The following is an 18,030-nucleotide window of genomic DNA, read 5'->3' on the forward strand; positions in this document are numbered from 1 at the left end:
CTGGGTGGGTGCAGTCTTGGCAGAGGTTGTGTTCGGCTGCTGCCAGGCTGGCTCAGTGCTTGCCTGGGGCTGCTGAGCAGTGAAGGGAGGCCCCGCTCTGTCCCTGCACTGTCGGCGTGGGGCCAGGGCTGTTCTGCTCTGGGATTCTGCTCTGGAGGGAAGGGGCTGTGCGATGTGCGGTGCTCCTCACCAGGACGGCGGGGCTGGTTCTGCCCCTCGGTCGGCCCGGTCCCTGGGCTGTGAGCAGGAATGGGAGCGGGAGGGAGCGCTGCTCACCGCGGCTCCGCAGGGAAGTGCCCCGGACTCCTGTTGTGGGATTTCCCTGCCTGGCAGGCTCGTCCTCCCCGAGGTTCTGTCGCTGTGGCCGGCGCTGGCCCGTGCTGGCCACCGGGAGCGAATGCCTTATGGATACGCCTTAACAACCTGAGCCAAAAGAGCGGTGGGGCTTGACAGAGCGAGAAATCGGGGACTGATGCGACCACCCGATGATTTATTGGCTTCTGGTCAGGCCCCGGCCTGGGCATCGCTGGGTGAGGAGCCGTGGTGGGAGCGGGGACCCCCTGCTCTGTCACCGCAGGCGATCTCCCTCCCTCCTGCCTAAAGCGTTGATTTATTTATTTAGTCTCGCCGTGCTCCCCGCGTTAGGAATGTGTCACTGGAGCTGCTGCCTGAGCCCAGTCGCTGCCGTCGCTGGCCCGGAGCCCCCGACCCTCCCCTGCACCTCACAGGAGCCCCCGAGTCGCGCTCACCTGGGCAGGTGCAGTCTGTGTTTACAGTGAGGACGTGTCACTGTGTTACCAATTTACTGAAATACTGAATATTGACGAACTAGACTGTAAAGATTTTTATGTGTTTGGATACATCTGCTATGTGAAAAAGCAACTAATTTTGTACATATTGTATTTTTACTATTCAGCTGTACAATACTGGCTCTTCATGCTCCAGAATTTAGGTATCCAACATGAATGATATCCATGTAATAAGCACTTGCCTGAAATAAATATAAAACTGAAATAAACATGCACTGAAATCAGAAAGAGATTTCTGCATTTGCTTCCCTATGTTTCGCATGCAGATCCCTCACTTTGTGATTTCCCAGTTTGAAGAGCAGTGCCTCCCTCCCTCCGGAGCCGCTCCAGGTGCGTGCCACGGATCCACGGGGCTGGAGCTCAGCCAGCCCGGGCACAGAGCTGCCCGAGGGCCGTGTGTGTGTCTGCATCCAGCAGCGCTGTGCAGGGGGAAAGCAAAGCCTTTGCAGCTTCAGGAATGTGTAAGAACTTGGGGAAGCGTCCTGTGCCCTTCTCCTGCTGAGGAGCCCATCCCAGCACTGCTGCAGGGCACAGGGGTCCCAGCAGAGCAGCTTCGTTCCCTGGACCCTCCTGCTGAGACTCTCCCAGCCCTCCTCAGGGAGTCCTTGTGCCGTGGGCTGGGGCTGTACAGGGTGACCAGCCCAGCCAGCCCTGCCTCATATGGGGCTGCTCTCTGTCCTGCAGGTGCTGCAGTCCCAGGTTCTGCTCCCTTGGATGTGAAGGACGTGGACGATCATCCAGCACTGGGCAAGTCAAACCCCACGGTGGTGTTGGGGGCAGCAGGTCAGGGTGGGGCTGAATTCAATGCAGGCCTAAAATTTCAGGATGAAACTTTACTTTTTAGCACTTGCCATAAGCCTATTTCTGTTTCTGGGCTGGGCTGGCTCAGGCTCAGCCAGTGGGTACATGAAAGCTGCCCTTAAAATCATTTAAGGAACCTCAGGAGTCTACTTAATGGTGCCCTATTTATTGCCTTTAGCACTACAGCTTATGCAGCTCATCAGAGAAACATTAATTACATCTCACCCTGTCCTCCCAGACAGCCTCATCCCTGTTCTGTTGCTGGAATCACCTTGGGGGGAGAGAAATCGCTCCCAAAGAGCTCCACAGGATGCCTTGACAATAAGTATTTATTCATAAGTTACATTTAAACATAAATAATTGAGCAATAAAGAGAATAGTCTGCTCCCAACAAAAATAAATAATACACAACATTGATAAAATCCAATCAGACAGAATGTTCTAACAAATACAGCAAAGTTCACAGATTGGGTTTGTGTGAAACAGCTGTACAGAACATTCCCAACATACCAAAGGAAAATAGTGCAGTATTATCTGTACATCCATCACTCCCCAGGCTCTGGGAGTTGGAGGTTTTTCTCACTCTTTTCATTGTTTTAAAAAATACTTTTTCAGTTTTCAGGTGAACTGACAGACACACCTGGAGCACTTCTGGGACTGCAGAGCAGCCGTGGGGGCTGTGGAGGTTGGGCACTGCTGGGACTGGGGATGAGCTCGGACCTGTCCAGGGCTGGGAACAGGGCTGGGCCAGGGGCTGCAGGACATTCTGTGCCAGGAGCATGGCTCCTAAGTATCCCTGGAATCTGCAGCTGACTCTGTGGGCAAGAACCTCCTCCCTTCCTCTGGCTGACCCAGAGATACACTTCCACTTAGCAGCACACACAGCTGGGGAAAGCAAGTAGAGCACAGGTGAGAGTTGTCCCCCTTGCAGTGCAGAGGAGGCCAGCAGCCCCAGCAGAGCCCAACAATCCTGGTGGGAGCCCGGTTCCCCACCAGCCCCTGCCACTCCCCACACATGGGGCACAGACAGTCCTGGGGCACATGGAGGGCTCCACACCTGAGCAGGGGCTGCAGCAGCAACTCAAGAGCCCCCCAGCAATTCCAGCTCCTTCCCCTGGCAGGGACTGGTCCTGCTCAGAGACCAGCACCTGGTTTGTGTCTGCAGGACCCCATGGACATTCTCCCCTGCAAGCTCTGCAGGGCAGGGAGGGATCTGGAGGGGGCTGGGCACTGCCATCTGCTCTCCATGGGATGTGAATCCATGGCTCTGCACAGCACAGGAGCAGAGGAGCTGCCAGCCTGAGCAGGGTCCTGTCCCTGGGCTGAACCTGCTCACCTGAGCAACACAGATCAGGGCCTGGCAGCTGGGAGTGGGCACAGGGTCAGTTTGCAAAGCAAAACAAAGGCAGGTCTGTGTGGGCTATGAAGACTGAGCAGTGTGAGCCAGTCAGCCAAGGCCAAACTGTTGTTTTAGCTCAAGAGCTCCTCACTGCTCCCATGAACTGTGGCATTTAGGTTAAGGCCATTCTCCCAGCCAGGAAACTTATCAGCTTTAATCACTGCTAAATACAAACCCAAATGTTTTAGCTACATGATCTTAGACACATTCTCTTCCATGTTCAAGGCAAAGACAGTCCAGGACCGTGCTCCTCCAAGGACCCAATCCAGTGCTTGCAGCAGTGGGCCCAGCCTTGCCTCCACAGCAGCTTCTGGTAGAGAAGCAAAGTGCATCCAGGCTTTACAGGTGCAGTAAGTCAAAACAGAAATGCTGCAGTTTGTCAAATCCCCCCTTTCAACATCACAAAGATGTAGACAGATGTCTTCTAGAGAGGGAAACAGAGAATGCAAAAAGATTTTGTCTAGAAATACAAAGTGAGTGTAACAAGGACTATTAAACACCAACCTCATCTGGTGAAGGGAAAGTTTGGGTTTTAAAAGTCTGTTACCATCTCCTCACTATTTATTACATTACATGGAAGATGCAATTAAAACACCATTTGGAATTACAGTGCAAGGAATGCTCCATCCAGTGGCTCCCAGCGAGGCCCCAGGACAGCCTGTCCATGGTCACTTGTTCTCAATCAGTGTCTGCACTTTGTAGACAAGGTCTCTGGCTATCCTCAGGATCTCTGCAGCATCGTGGTGCTCAGCCATTTCTAAGAGACACAGACAAACATCTGAACTGTCAGCATCACTGTCCTGCCCTGCCACTGATATTCCTGTAGCAGTAGCATTAATTAATTACTGTAACAAGCAGCAATCCCAGAGCGTTCCAGGGGGTTGGTTTTGGAGAATTAAAGACAGAAGTGGATGAATCCCTTGTGCTGCAGGACCTGGCACTGAGACTCAGAGCTTAAAATGAGCAGGGGCTTGTCACAACAAGAACTGTACCAGACACTCTCAGGAAGGGACAAGGAGCAAAGTCTCATTACTTTTTATCAAAATGGCTCTTACCATTAAAAAACTTGATGATATCAGTGAAGTCCATGTTGTTATCACGGATAATCTCTCGATAAACTTCCACAAGTGCTAAGGCAATGAAAAGGACAAAATGTTCTGAAGAGATGTGCTTTGCTGCCCAAATAACTTCCCACACTGTAAATACATCCTCGTACAACAATTCTGAATGGGAATAAACATTACAAGAGCATCTGATTATTCAACTGACCACGTCCCTCCTCTCTCACCACTGTCTACAGCCCTCACTCAGCCATGACCAGACCCTGATGACTCCTCCCTTTCCTCTCCCTCTCTCCTCCAGCCACCTCCTGTCACTTGTGCAGGTAAGGCTTCAAGAACTGGCTTCAAGAACAACTAGCACAGCCTGGAGGTGGGGTGGTGCAGAGCCAAGCCCAGGAAGGTCCCTGAACCACAGTGACCATGTGAGAGCAGCACAGGAGGCTGCTGCAGGCCTGAACATGTGTCCAGGTGTTATCTCAGCTTTGCAGTGGGCCTGTCAGCACCAACTCTGCTGGAGTGTGCTTCTGCAAGGATCCTGGGATCCAGGGGTGCTCCCACTCAATACAGGGCATCTCACTCAAAGTACAGCAGCTCCTGAGCTCCTGCTGAGCTGCTCCTTGTTATCACAGGCAGGAGGCATCAGAGCTTACTGGGATCACCTTCTTGAACAAATAGCCATCTGTACTGGGCAGGAATTTGGCTTCAGTGACACTATCAGGAATTTGCAACTCCCCTTTCTAAGCCTGGACTCATTTCAGTGCTGTTTCATCTCAGAGCTGCATTACTTTTCCTGGCTACAAACTCTGCAGTGATCCCAGCCACCACTCACCATCGTGACAGACACTCACACCAAAACACAGAGCTGTTACAGTTCTACACAACTCTAAACACAAGGCACAGAACATTATTACCTCTTTTAAAGTCAAGCAGGAACCAGCGATAGCAGAAGTAAAAATGAGTGTAATCTCCATTCTGGTGCATCAATTCAAAAAGTTCTGAGTCCAGAATCTAGAATGGAAAATATCAGCTGTGAGGATGTGATCTGAAAGCAGCCAAGGGCAGAGGTGCTGGACTCCCACTCTGCTCCTCCTCCTGTGCTCAGAGCAGCTGCTCAGCACAGGAACAGCCCTTTGCTGTGTGTGCCAGTGCTGTGACCTGGGTGCCCTGACCCAGTGCTGAGCTCAGGAGTCACAGTCCATCTTCACCACGACTTTAAAGGGCCAAGGAACAAGGGGTAGATCCTGCTGGTTTTCAACAAGTGGCAAATGTCCATCTCCACCCTCACTTCTGCTTTCTGGCTGTAACTCCATAAATCACTCCCAAACTCCTGCCCAGCTCTAAAGTCTAAACCCCACTCCTTGGAGCTCTGACTCTTCCCTGTGGCATCAGACAAGTCCCGAGCCTCTCCCATAGCCTTGTCTTCTTTCAGATGCCCTTAAACCAGCCTCACCTGGATGAGGGACCGCATGTTGGCAAAGTGTGTGTCCATAGCACCTCCATTGGGGAAATTCTGGCTCATCCTCTTCATCAGGTGGCTGAAGCAGCTGTAGGCCAGCTGATCTGCAGGGACAGGGCAGACACTCAGTGCTGGCAATTCTGGGACTTGAACCAAAATAATGGAACTGCAGGGCTTGGGAAAAACAGGATCTTTCCCTTTGCTGTTCTCTGAATCCCAGGATTTAGATCACACAGAGGTTGGTTCCTGACTCTGGACCATTTTTGCCAGTTATGTTTCAAATAATCCAGCCTGCAGTTGACTTTTCAGAGTTAGCAACTGCCAGAACACAGTACTTTTACTGAATTTGGTAAAATTTAATCTGGAAGTCAGTGAGGGTCAGGGCAGCCCCAGAACACTAATGTTAGTCATTTCAACAGCCATATGTAGAGAAAGCACAAATCAGGAGCTGCAGGTTGGATTTTGCTGGTGACCCAGCCCTGGTAAATGCAGACAATTCCTGAAACAGCATTTCTAAGGAAAGACCTCACTAAGGATACCAGCATATCCCAAAGGAAAACCCTTCCTACCATTGTCAAGAATAACCATCAAAGGAGCCAGGAGGTCACACATGCCTTGGACATAACCAACTTCTAGGTGCTCCCAAACATAACTGTGGAAAGAAGAAATCCTTGTATTAAAGGCTGATTCCATATGTGAGATCAAATCCTAAGCAGCTGCTGAACGTGTGAGTCTCAGAACCTTCTGACACTTTCCAGAGTATTTCACAGCCCTTTACTGTTTGCTGCCTGGAAAAAATGACCCTCTGAGCATGGAGATATCATCCTGATCAGGAGAAACCCAAACCTCAGAGTACACTCAGAGAACAGTTCTCTAAAATAGGGTCTGTCATTTGAGAAATCTCAAATCTGCATTCCAAACTTGGACCCATGCTCCAACCTGCCATCCTGCCTGTTCCTCCCTCTGGCAAGTTGTTTCATATTAATTACTGAGAATTCTTATTGACTGTTATTTGCATATTATTATAGTTTATAGATTAGCTTATGGATTGTTACAGAAATGTGAAAGCAGTTTGGCTTACAAGCTCATTACCTGCACATGACATTTCGGAGCTTCTCCAGGTTCTCAGCAGTAAAATACCAGTAATTCCTGTCACATCTCTGGACATCTTTATCAATTCTGTGCAAATTTAAGGCAACAGTGTCCAATAACTCTATCTAGAACAGAGAAGTTTTAGTCAGATCTGCCAAGTTTACAGCATTCCCAGAACTCTGTGCAGATTTGGTCTGAGAATCACCAAACCAGAAACAGTACAACTGCACTCTGAGCAGATGAGGGCATCAAAATACTCAATTACTGTCAAAAAGCCAGGTAAAACACATTCATTTTCACTGGGAAATGTGCCAAACCTGTCCTGTTTCCAAATGGCTATTTCCAGCTAAATAACTTCAGCAGAGAGAAGCAAAAATTATGCTGCTGTGTGACAGCAAGAGCAACAGAGGTGCTGCCATCTCAAATCTAGATTTAGGTTGTGGTTCAGTTTTACTAGATGGAGGTTTTAGTTTGATTTAAGTAACAATAGAATCTTACAAGCAGTATGTTGTCCACACCCTGCTAGAAACGTACCACACTGATTGCCTTGCCCTCCTACTTTAAAAAAAAATAAAAAATAACCTCAATTTTTTCTTGCTGGATTAAAATCCAGATGCAATTATTTGGCTGCAAAACTGCTCAGTTATCATCCCACCAGCTGTAGTTCTAGTTTGGGACTCTCTCTCATTAAATCCTGTCTGAATAAGTAGCAGGGTTTGTTAAGAAAGCAATGCTGTGCAGAGAGAGGATGGCAGTTCAGGTGTGACCTACTGTGTAGGACGCAGCGCAGACAGAGGTGACATCCACCAAATAATCCACCTGGGAACACAGCTGCTCCTCTGAGACAGAGTCCTGGGCCTGCAGCACCCCTGCCTTGGCTCTCTGCACACAGGGTGTACCCAGCTCAGTCCTTCCCACCTCAGTGCTGCCTTCTTCCTCAGCCCCCTCCTCGAAGGAGCCGCTCTGGCCATCGTCAATGCTGGACAGGATGCCCGAGGTCACCGAGTAGTTCCTGGAGGATGGCAGCCCTGAGTCAGGTGAGTCAAACTCCACAGCTGCAGGGGCTGCTGCTGCTGTCAGCGTGGGGTCCTCCTGCCCCTTGGGGTCCTGCTCCACTGAGTCTGTTTCATCCACAGATATAAACACCTGCGACATGCAAAAACAAACACTTCAGTAGCAGTGATCATTTGCTCTGTGCTGGATCTGCCTGAAGGATCTACAAGGAAGAGATCTGCAGAGTTGTTCCTCTGCTGAGAGAGAATCTGCTTTTGTAGGTGAACATGAGAGCCCCTTAGGCATGTCCTGCTTAAGAACAGCTGTAGGCTACCCAAAATTCAGACCCGCTCTTCACTCTAACATGGAGACACCACAGCTCCAACATCTGCCCAGGATTCAAGAGCTGTGCTAACCTCCAACTCTGCCTCCAGGGGCTGCACCTCTGCAAATGCTGAGCACTGCCCACTCCAGATGCTGAGTGGGAAGGGAGTACCTACATCATTGCTGATGGTGGAGTCCCTGTGGATGAGCCTCTGGACGTGGCTGTCAATGCTGCTGCCCGATGAAAACTTGGCCAGCGTGGCTGAGTGTGACTCCTTCTCTCGCTGCTTCACAATGACCTCGCAGGCCTTCCACTCAGCCATCACCTTCTGGTACCTCAGAGCAATGTCTGCATCCACCTGCAGGCACAGACATCCTGAGACACTGCCCTGCTGGCCAGAAGGCACTGACACTGGGAGGGAACAGGAGGGAGAGGTCTCAAGCAGGTGCCCAAAGGACACCGAGGCTCTCTTGCTGCAGCAGCACATGCCTGTGACTGGAGAAGAGTAGTCAGGTGTGGGGTATTAAATGCAGGGAATTAATAACACTGTAGGCACCAGAAAGGATCCACATAAGCAGGTGTTTGCATTATCAACAGCACTGTGCCAGCTGTGGTGTGACCCAGGATGGAACAAGAGATGTCATGTGAAATCTCACACAGAAATCAGATGTAATCTAGGGAGTAAGTGCTGCCTCTACCTACATTATCCCTAATTCCATCACACCTCCTTCCAGCCCCTCTGTTCCAGCTCTACCGTAGCCCTTGTGAAGAACTCCAGGTCACAGGTTTACAGACAGCAGCCTGTACAGAGGCAGATCCTGGGAGAAACTCTGGAATCTCAGCTCCCACAGCCCCATCCTGTGGCTGCACTGTGCATGGCCAAATCCATCTGCACTGGGCACCACAGGAATAAAGGTCTTTGTCACTGGTGGCTTTCTCTTTTGAAATACAGCCACAGAAACCCCCTTGAACTGTTAAGGGACATATAGCAATTTTCCTACTCTGTCAGTTGTCATGAGCTGAAGAGAAACCACAATTGTGAGCTGGCTCCAGGGTCCATGCTCAGCTGGCTGAGCTGCTACCTGAGCATTCATGCTCAGAGCTGCAGGCTGTTTGTCACTTGAGGTAGCTGGCGAGTCATAATCATAAAATACAACAGTTATGGAGGGCTGGAGGACAGCCACATCTGGGAGTGGAAAAACACCATCAGAAGACAAAATGATAAATCACCTGCAGTGACTTCAGTTAAGGACACAATGAGTTTCCTGTACATGCAGGTGTTATGACTGGTTTCATGTCCCTCATTTAACAGACTCTTATATTCACTGTAAGCTTTAGTCTCCAAAAACCCATTCCTTTGAGGAGTCAGTTATTACTCTAATTTACTACTGGTGCTGAGTAGCTCATTACAATTCCAGGTAAGTTCAGAGAACCCCTGGGTTAGTAGGGTACAAACTCAGGGAGAAAAATCTTCTGTAGGAGCCTGTGTTCTGCAGATCAGATCCTTCCTATCTTGTAACATCTCTGTATGAATTTACTGTAATTCCTATAAACACACTCCAGTGTTTATCTCTTCTTGCCAAATCCCCTATGTTCTAGCTGTACAAATGCATGTGCCCTTTGGACACGGGGCTAGCATCCATGAGAGATGGCTTCACATCTCCCACTCTAAAAACTAAGCATCTGGGTCCTTTTGTTCATTTCCAGACATACGTTTTATTTCTACACATGGATCATAAATCTGATAGTTCATAGACCTGTGGAGATCAGAGAGAACAAAATGCAATCTATACAAGAAACCTCCAATATCCTGCCTTTCTTGAAAATCTGAGATTAAAAAAAGAATGGAGCAGTGCTCAGCAGAACACTCCTGATGTACACACTACAGCCAGAAAATCTATAATAAACATCTACTAAGATGACTGGATTCAGGGGGAAGAATCTGGACTGTGACCCAGTTTGAACAGTGAAGGGCTCTGTTTCTCTATCTGTGTTCAGAACTGGCTTTTGAAGATTACTGGGAGGAAAACAACTCAAACTGCCACAGCAATGTTTAGTATAAAGTGCCCTGTTTGCAAGGCACTGATTTGTCCGCAAGGCTGGAGGTCAGGCTGCCCTTCTGCTCTGCAGGTGCTCACAAGGACATAAATTACTCCTTGGCATGTAAAGTAATTGGGAGTTAGCAAATGCCAAATGTTTTGATATATAAACCACTCCTTATCAATTTAATCCAGAACAGAATCAGCTACTGCATGAGTGCTATCTCCCTGGTAATAACACTAACTGAAAAGCAAATTAATGTGTCATTTATATTCCAGGCCAAACCTCATTACTGTTCCATCCAGTTCAGCCAATCTTTGGGTGATGTCACAGAAAAGCAATGTTTTACCACCACTCAGTAACTCCAGAGAGTCCACCTGGGCTGTTCCCAGCTCCAGCAGAAGTCCATGCATGCAGGTGCAGCACCGTGGAGAAAAGGGAGTTATTTCAAGAAGCAGTCTGAAGTTAATTCAGCTAACACACCATATTAGAAAGGGGTGAGTAAAATTCCCATCCAAATGTCAGTGTCTCCCCATTTTATAAGTGACCAATTAGTGGACACAGGGTGTGCTCAGGACACGTGCATGCCACAGGCAGAGCTGAATGCAGGTTCCCTGATTTCAAGAAAGAAAGAACTTCCATTTAGCGACATTCTGACATTAAAACATGGTATCAAAACCCCTCTGCTAGTATGTGGTATTCATGTTTTCTGTAGTGCTTTTCCCTTGGGAATATTACCCAGTAATAAAGACCAACAGCTGCTATTCAGAAAACAAAACCTGCTCTGCCAATGTAACTCAGATTCCATGGAAGCTATGGCTTACCTGGTCCATCTCCTTCTTGGCCATGCCAAATTTGTAGTGACCTAACAAGAATGGCCACACTTCTTTCCGAATCTCATGCTGGACCCCACCATAGTAAACTCTTCTTAGTAATTCCAGCTCCTTGTAGTTCTGCAGTGGCCAGGAGAAAGAGGTGTTGAAGACATTACATCTGTATTTAACTCAGGTACACTCAGAGACACTTCACACTAAGTACAGAGGCACTGAAATAAATGCAGGACTCTAAATAAATTCTGCAGCTTGATTCAAGCCTTTAGGGCCTTAGCTGAAATCCAGTCTAATATAGGCTGTCATGCCTTCCACGAAAATAATCTAAATTTTAATAGAACAGTTGCTTTGATACTAGTTTCTATCACTGCCATCATCGAAGGAGAAGCAAAGAAGAGACTGTAAGAACTGAGTCTCTCTCACTAGCTGAGAAGTGAGTGACCCTGTGGTCCAACACCTTTGGTATTTGTTGGAGCCCACTGCAGGTGACTCCCTGCCCAGCACAGCAAGTGTGGAGCCTGTGCCCGGACATTCGGGGACGTGGCACTGACCTTCTTGTCCTTCTGGTACTTGCTCCAGACCTCCTTGGTGAGGCCGGCGGCGGCGCTGGCGGGGCGCTCATGGGGCACGACGCCATGGTTGACCAGAGCCGAGAGGTGCGTGCGCACCGTGGACAGGTGCCGGCAGTGTGCCAGCCCTGGGGGACAGAGAGGGACAGCTCAGCCACAGCCCTGCCCGGGGCCTGACCCAGGGCCCTGCCCTCAGCCTGCCCCACGGCCCTGCCCTCAGCCTGACCCACAGCTCTGCCCTCAGCCTGCCCCACGGCCCTGCCCTCAGCCTGACCCACGGCTCTGCCCTCAGCCTGCCCCACGGCCCTGCCCTCAGCCTGACCCACGGCCCTGCCCTCAGCCTGACCCACAGCTCTGCCCTCAGCCTGCCCCACGGCCCTGCCCTCAGCCTGACCCACAGCTCTGCCCTCAGCCTGCCCCACGGCCCTGCCCTCAGCCTGACCCACGGCCCTGCCCTCAGCCTGACCCACGGCTCTGCCCTCAGCCTGACCCACGGCCCTGCCCTCAGCCTGACCCAGGGCCCTGCCCTCAGCCTGCCCCACGGCCCTGCCCTCAGCCTGACCCACAGCCCTGCCCGGGGCCTGACCCACAGCTCTGCCCTCAGCCTGACCCACGGCCCTGCCCTCAGCCTGACCCACAGCTCTGCCCTCAGCCTGACCCACAGCCCTGCCCGGGGCCTGACCCACAGCTCTGCCCTCAGCCTGACCCACGGCTCTGCCCTCAGCCTGACCCACAGCCCTGCCCGGGGCCTGACCCACAGCCCTGCCCGGGGCCTGACCCAGGGCCCTGCCCTCAGCCTGACCCACGGCTCTGCCCTCAGCCTGACCCACAGCCCTGCCCTCAGCCTGACCCACAGCTCTGCCCTCAGCCTGACCCACGGCCCTGCCCTCAGCCTGACCCACGGCTCTGCCCTCAGCCTGACCCACAGCTCTGCCCTGGGGCCTGACCCACGGCCCTGCCCGGGGCCTGACCCACAGCTCTGCCCTCAGCCTGACCCACGGCCCTGCCCTCAGCCTGACCCACGGCCCTGCCCGGGGCCTGACCCACAGCTCTGCCCTCAGCCTGACCCACAGCTCTGCCCTCAGCCTGACCCACAGCTCTGCCCGGGGCCTGACCCACAGCTCTGCCCTCAGCCTGACCCACGGCCCTGCCCGGGGCCTGACCCACAGCTCTGCCCGGGGCCTGACCCACAGCTCTGCCCTCAGCCTGACCCACGGCCCTGCCCTCAGCCTGACCCACGGCTCTGCCCTCAGCCTGACCCACAGCTCTGCCCTGGGGCCTGACCCACGGCCCTGCCCGGGGCCTGACCCACAGCTCTGCCCTCAGCCTGACCCACGGCCCTGCCCTCAGCCTGACCCACAGCTCTGCCCGGGGCCTGACCCACAGCTCTGCCCTCAGCCTGACCCACGGCCCTGCCCTCAGCCTGACCCACAGCCCCTGGACTGCCCTGCCCGCACTCAGCCCGTCCTGGCAACGAGCGACCGCAGCAGGTCCGGACGGGTCACACGCAGACCGGCAATAGCCACGCTCTGTCTTCATCACCCCTCCCACTGCCAGCTGCAAAACTCACCAACACTGACACGCTGAGTTACTGCCACCCAGCTGCCCCGACTTTAGGGTCAGACTGCTTTCTGAGCCAAACATCCCATGCTGTTTACATAAGCGTATGGATATCCACGTGGGCCAGATATAAGAAGCTCCACTTACATCCATAAAAGGCTCTGGAAATGATCTGCCTCTTCATGCTTTCACACAACATCTTTAGTGGAGTTCTGTGGAGAGGCATCAACAGGACAAGAGCAGGTGGTGAGGACAGAGAGCATCAGTAGTTTCATGCTGATCCCTGTGTCCTACACACAGCATTTTTTTCTCTGCACCAAGATTTATTTTGTTAAAGGACACAATAATAATGAACTCCACTTATTAAAGCACTTCCCCCACCACCATTTTGGCCCCAGGCAGATTTCCCCATGGCACACACAGCCACAATTGCTGTAGGTGCACTGTAGAGGTCTGTGTGAAATTGAACTGTTGCCCTTCATTCAATTGTTAATGACTTGGAAAGATAATGTTCCGAGAGCTGAAATATTTTACACTAGACAAAAGAACTAGATGCAATTTTTCTATCAAAATGTGACTTGAACATAGTTTAATAAACAAAATTTCTTGCTAACTTCATCTTTTTATGTTAGAAACCACTTGAAAATTGTTACTTGAAAATCTTAACTCGTTGTCTTGAGTGCTGCAACCACTCAAACCTTGCTGCTTTTACCTGTGGCATGCACACAGACCCCAGGTAAGCTCTCTCACAGCTTGCTCACCGGTCATGGATGCAGTTGCAGCAGCTGGGAATGTCGTAGGGAGAGCTGCCCATGGAACAGGAGATACAGGAGGAGCCCTGGCTGCAGTGCTCCAGCTGCCACGACAGCAGGTTTGCCCCGAAGCCTTGCATCTCTATCATCTCACTGGTGTCTGTGGAAAAAGCAAACAAGACAGAAGGACATCAGTCTTTTCCCTTCTCTCCCCCTCCTCCTCCTGTGCATCCTGATGGTTCATGCTTCACTTCTCAACAGGCTCTGAACCTCAGCTCCAGAAACAGGAGAGCAACATCCTCAGAACCACTGCTCTGGGCCTGCAGCATGCTGTGCAGGGTCCCTTCGAGGAAACCAAACCCCTTCACCCCTTGCCCCTCTCTTGCCCATGGACATCCCAGTTCATGTTTCAAGAGAATAGAGAAAAGGGTGCTGCAGTAACAACTCAACTGGTTCTTGTGTAATACTATGGAAATGTTATTTATGGCCAGAAGATATCATCTAGCCCAACCTTCTATTTAATTCAGGCCTCAGAATTCCATTTTGCAGTTCCTGTAATCAGCCATGGAGCTGCTGGTCCAGCCACAGTGAAAGCTGGAGCACGAAAGAAATTATGGCAAACTGAGTCAGTTACTTTCAGAAGATGCTTCTTTCCCCCTCAGATCCTAAAATACTGCACAGGACAGTTCCAGTCCTTCTAATGTCCACACTATATTTATAAAAGGATACTCTCTACAGGAGTATGTGATCCAACTGTACAATGCAGCTTCCTGGGTTAACCCTGCTCCACCAAATCTATTTGCCTTTTTAACCAGCTTCAGAAATGCAAATCAAAAAAATCAGCAGCTCCCTTCAGAAAGATTGGCTTCAGCTCCTCAGCCTTCCCAGCTGGCATTTGAACTTGCAAAGTTTTTGATTTGTAATAAATAACTGGCCTTTCAGCTCACCCATGATTAAAATTAAGGGAAATATAATAATGTATGTTATAAAGAATGCCACTAAATTAACAGTTACAAGCAAAATCCAATCCCCTGGGCCGTGCTTTTACAACAGATATCTGTTGGGGCGGGGGGGGGGGGGCAATTCCAAACCATCTCATGCATTTTAAATCAAGGTAGCACAAAGCATTTTAGGAGTGCCTATTAGAAAGTGGGCAGAGGTGAGGGAGGAATGGAGTAAACCCATTTGTTAACAGAAAAAGCACAGGCTCATGCGGAAGCAGTCATGTGTGTTTCATTTCACAAAACAAAGTGTGATGCAAAAATGCTCTTCACCTTAATTCTTCAGGAAGGAGCTGAACGACCCAGTCTTTATTGCAGCTTCTTATTGGGTTCAAATAAAAACCACTGAATAAACATTTTTAGATCATTTTAGTTCTTGCCTCTCCTCTGTAGACAGGAAAATTGGGTTTTTCAGTTTTAGGTTTTTATTCTGTTTTTTAGAGAAACAAGGAAAGAACCCCACAGAACCTAAAGATTCAGATGAAAGGTACCTGAATTAGTGAAGAATTAGAGTGAACAGCATCTTTTATTTAACTGTAGTGGTGTTATCTGTAACTTCAGCTACATGCAGAAGTCGAGCATGTTGCAAAATGTCAAAGCAGATGGCTGGCAAACCTGCTACAACAGTGTTGTCATTATGGGATGGGGCTGCTGAAGAGACAGCAGCCCAGCCAGGCTACTCCCAGACACATCCCTACCTCTACCATCCCCTTCAAGATTAAATAATCAAAAGCAGACTCCTGACAGCCATTCTTGTGGGATAATTTACATGTTCTATCAACTGACTAAAGACTAAATTGTGTTCCTTATGCTTAATGTGTATGTGGTAGTTAAATGTTCTTCCCATTTTTGCCCATATCCAGGCACAATCGGTTAGGACACACTGAAACTTCCTAAACAGTGTCATTTTTCAAGGGAAACACTGTTTGCGGAACTTCTTTCTGTCCCTGCCTTCCAAGAACTCTTTATTAACTTGGGCTGGGCTTTATCAGTTTCCAAGGGCTGCTCCCTTGGGATAAGTGTGTGGGCAGCCCAGAAGAATTGAGGCTCTCTTTGAACACCTGTTCATACCCTGCCTAACCCAGCACTCTGCCACTGTACAGAGATGCAGGGCAATTATTGTCTCTTGCATCCAGTCCCACCAGTCCAGAGTATAAGAGAAAGCAAGGACTTCTCAGCATTCAGAGCTGAACTACTGGATGCCAAATGCACACACACCTTGAGAATACCAACTTAAATAATATGAAGAGATAGATGACAAATTAGTGGAGGGTGGTTGAGTTCACAGCTGATCCTCTGAATCCCCCCCCAGGCTATGGATTCAAGTGGAATGGAAGCACCAACCCCAGACAGGCACTGCATCTCCACATAGCCTTCTGTGCACACTCTGCTACCTCATCTGTGAGATCACAAAGCTGTTACACTCCCTCTTCTCTCCTGAGAACCTGCTCTAGTATCCAGCCTTTGTGAAGGTGGGGCAGGAAGCCCCAGAGGAGAGGAGGTTTGCTGCTCAGCAGCACACACATGGAGGGAGAGGGAAGATGCTGTTCCCACTCCCCACAGGCTGTGAGCCATTCCCAGCCTCTCTGCACAGTCACCTCCATCTCCAGATCTCATGGTGTGAGTGAAGTCTTTCCCTGTAATAATGCCAACACTGTTGTATGCATCAGTGGAAGGAGCTGCAAGAGAGCTCTGGGACACAGGGGGAGGAGGATAAAAACCTTTCATCCTATTAGGAGCTGTGAGGTTCCGAGAGCAGATCATTGATAGCATTGCGTGTAGCTTATCTTCCTCCTCCTCATCATCGTCAACAGAGGTAGAGCGGCTGGCAGCTAAGTGGTGGTAGTTAATAGTTACTGCTCAAAGAAAATAGTGAAAGAGGAGCATAAGAAGAAAGAACTCAATGCTGTGGGAAAGCTCAAAAGGACATGGTCAGCAAAGACAAAGGACCTGAATCCTGCCCTCTGCTGGAGGGGACAAGCTCTTGTAAATGGGTGTGAAAACCGAGTTTCTTACAGAAACAAAGCATGCTCCACCAAACTCAGGCCAGCCTGAGTGTGCACAGGCTGAGAGACACACATGGCACACCATGGCAAGGGAGGAAGATCCCAGTGCCAGCCTGCAGCAGCTGAGTATGCTTCTGAGCAAAGCTCCACAGGAATTCTAGGTTCCAGCTAGCTTCTGTCCTTCACTGTGCCCTTAGCAATGCCGTGGCCCTTTCTCTGAAACCTGTGCCAGATGCATCTGGACTGCAAACCCTCGCTCCCAGCTGTGTGTGGCTCTGCAGACAGGCAGAGTTCCCGCCTGGCACAGCACCTGCAGCCCCTGCACCAGGCCAAGGCACCAGGTGCTTTGCTGGTGTGTGCATGGACTTACCTGTGCCAGCCCAGGAGCCCTGACACAGCCCAGCAGGCACTGTGGCCCAGGCCCAGGGTAGGAGGCTGCAGAGGAGACTCCTGCTGCTTTCTCAGCTGCACTAAGTCCCAGTATGAGCAGTAACTCTGAATCCCCTGTAAACTTTAGGCTCTGATCTTCCCAGGAAATTCTTGCTTCTTTGACAAGGGGAATAAAACTGAACATGCTGCTTGAGAACTAGCTCAAATGCCCTCTTGCATGTTACGGAATTTGTATTCATTGATGACATGAGGTGGTTTGGTGCTTGGGAATTCATTTAGTCCCCTTGGAAGGGCCTTTATTTATCCATTGTTAAGTTTGTGCTTCCAAGCCAGAAAAACTTAGCCCAGGGAGTTCTTGGGGTACTTTTAAGAGTTTATGGCTGGATTTTTTTCCCTAATAACAACATTATGAGCAAGCATTGTGGCCACTAAAAATATCCTCATTTCAGGAGCAAAACTGCTCTTGGCTCGTCAAGCAGTCTATTTTGTTTCAGTCTCAGTTTGCAAGCCCAGGGGAGTATTTTGAAAACTTCCTCTGTAAAACACAGAGTAAATATAAAATTCCCCAGCTCAGCTCCATTTCCACTTAAGATAACAAGTCTCACTGCATTAGGGAAACCTAAGATGTACCTGTTGATCCCAATTATCTCTCACTGAAATTTATTAGAGTTTTGGTTTTTTTACCCCCTTACAAAAATGTGGCAGGTACTTCCCAGGACATCACTTCAAGATTTTCTCAGATGCCTGATTTGGTTTTTAATTTGTGCTTTTTTTTTTTTTTCCAAACAAAGCAGAACTGGGGCACTTACTGTTATCGTGCTTGTGTCCAGGATAAATAATTCTGAAGACATAGTCTGTGGATGTGTCCTCAGCTGGCATCTCCTCCAGGTCCACTGATTTGTTGCTGTTCCGTTTTCGAAGCTTTGGAAACACCTTGCCCTAGAGA

The 18,030-nt window shown here is 49.9% G+C and overlaps 1 protein-coding gene across 3 annotated transcripts in view; it reads right to left on the reverse strand.

Moving 5' to 3' along the window:
- Positions 1–1,921: 1,921 nt before the first annotated feature.
- Positions 1,922–18,030, reverse strand: part of SGSM2 (small G protein signaling modulator 2) — a 40,629-nt gene continuing 24,520 nt past the window's right edge. The window contains exons 11-24 of one of the 3 annotated variants that reach the window (XM_062507049.1): positions 17,894–18,023; positions 13,697–13,847; positions 13,083–13,147; positions 11,358–11,503; positions 10,801–10,929; positions 8,112–8,294; positions 7,486–7,764; positions 7,390–7,449; positions 6,619–6,743; positions 6,096–6,178; positions 5,521–5,630; positions 4,982–5,078; positions 4,065–4,232; positions 1,922–3,766 (exon numbers count right to left, since the gene is read on the reverse strand). In XM_062507049.1, the coding sequence (XP_062363033.1) occupies positions 3,678–3,766; positions 4,065–4,232; positions 4,982–5,078; positions 5,521–5,630; positions 6,096–6,178; positions 6,619–6,743; positions 7,390–7,449; positions 7,486–7,764; positions 8,112–8,294; positions 10,801–10,929; positions 11,358–11,503; positions 13,083–13,147; positions 13,697–13,847; positions 17,894–18,023 (1,815 nt within the window). In that variant the 3' untranslated portion in view covers positions 1,922–3,677. Of the gene's footprint in view, positions 3,767–4,064; positions 4,233–4,981; positions 5,079–5,520; positions 5,631–6,095; positions 6,179–6,618; positions 6,744–7,389; positions 7,765–8,111; positions 8,295–10,800; positions 10,930–11,357; positions 11,504–13,082; positions 13,148–13,696; positions 13,848–16,409; positions 16,545–17,893; positions 18,024–18,030 lie in introns of all 3 variants that reach the window. The other 2 variants (XM_062507048.1, XM_062507050.1) reach the window with 2 other exon arrangements.

Source organism: Cinclus cinclus, chromosome 22 (genome assembly GCF_963662255.1).
Source record: "Cinclus cinclus chromosome 22, bCinCin1.1, whole genome shotgun sequence".
NCBI lineage: Eukaryota > Metazoa > Chordata > Aves > Passeriformes > Cinclidae > Cinclus > Cinclus cinclus.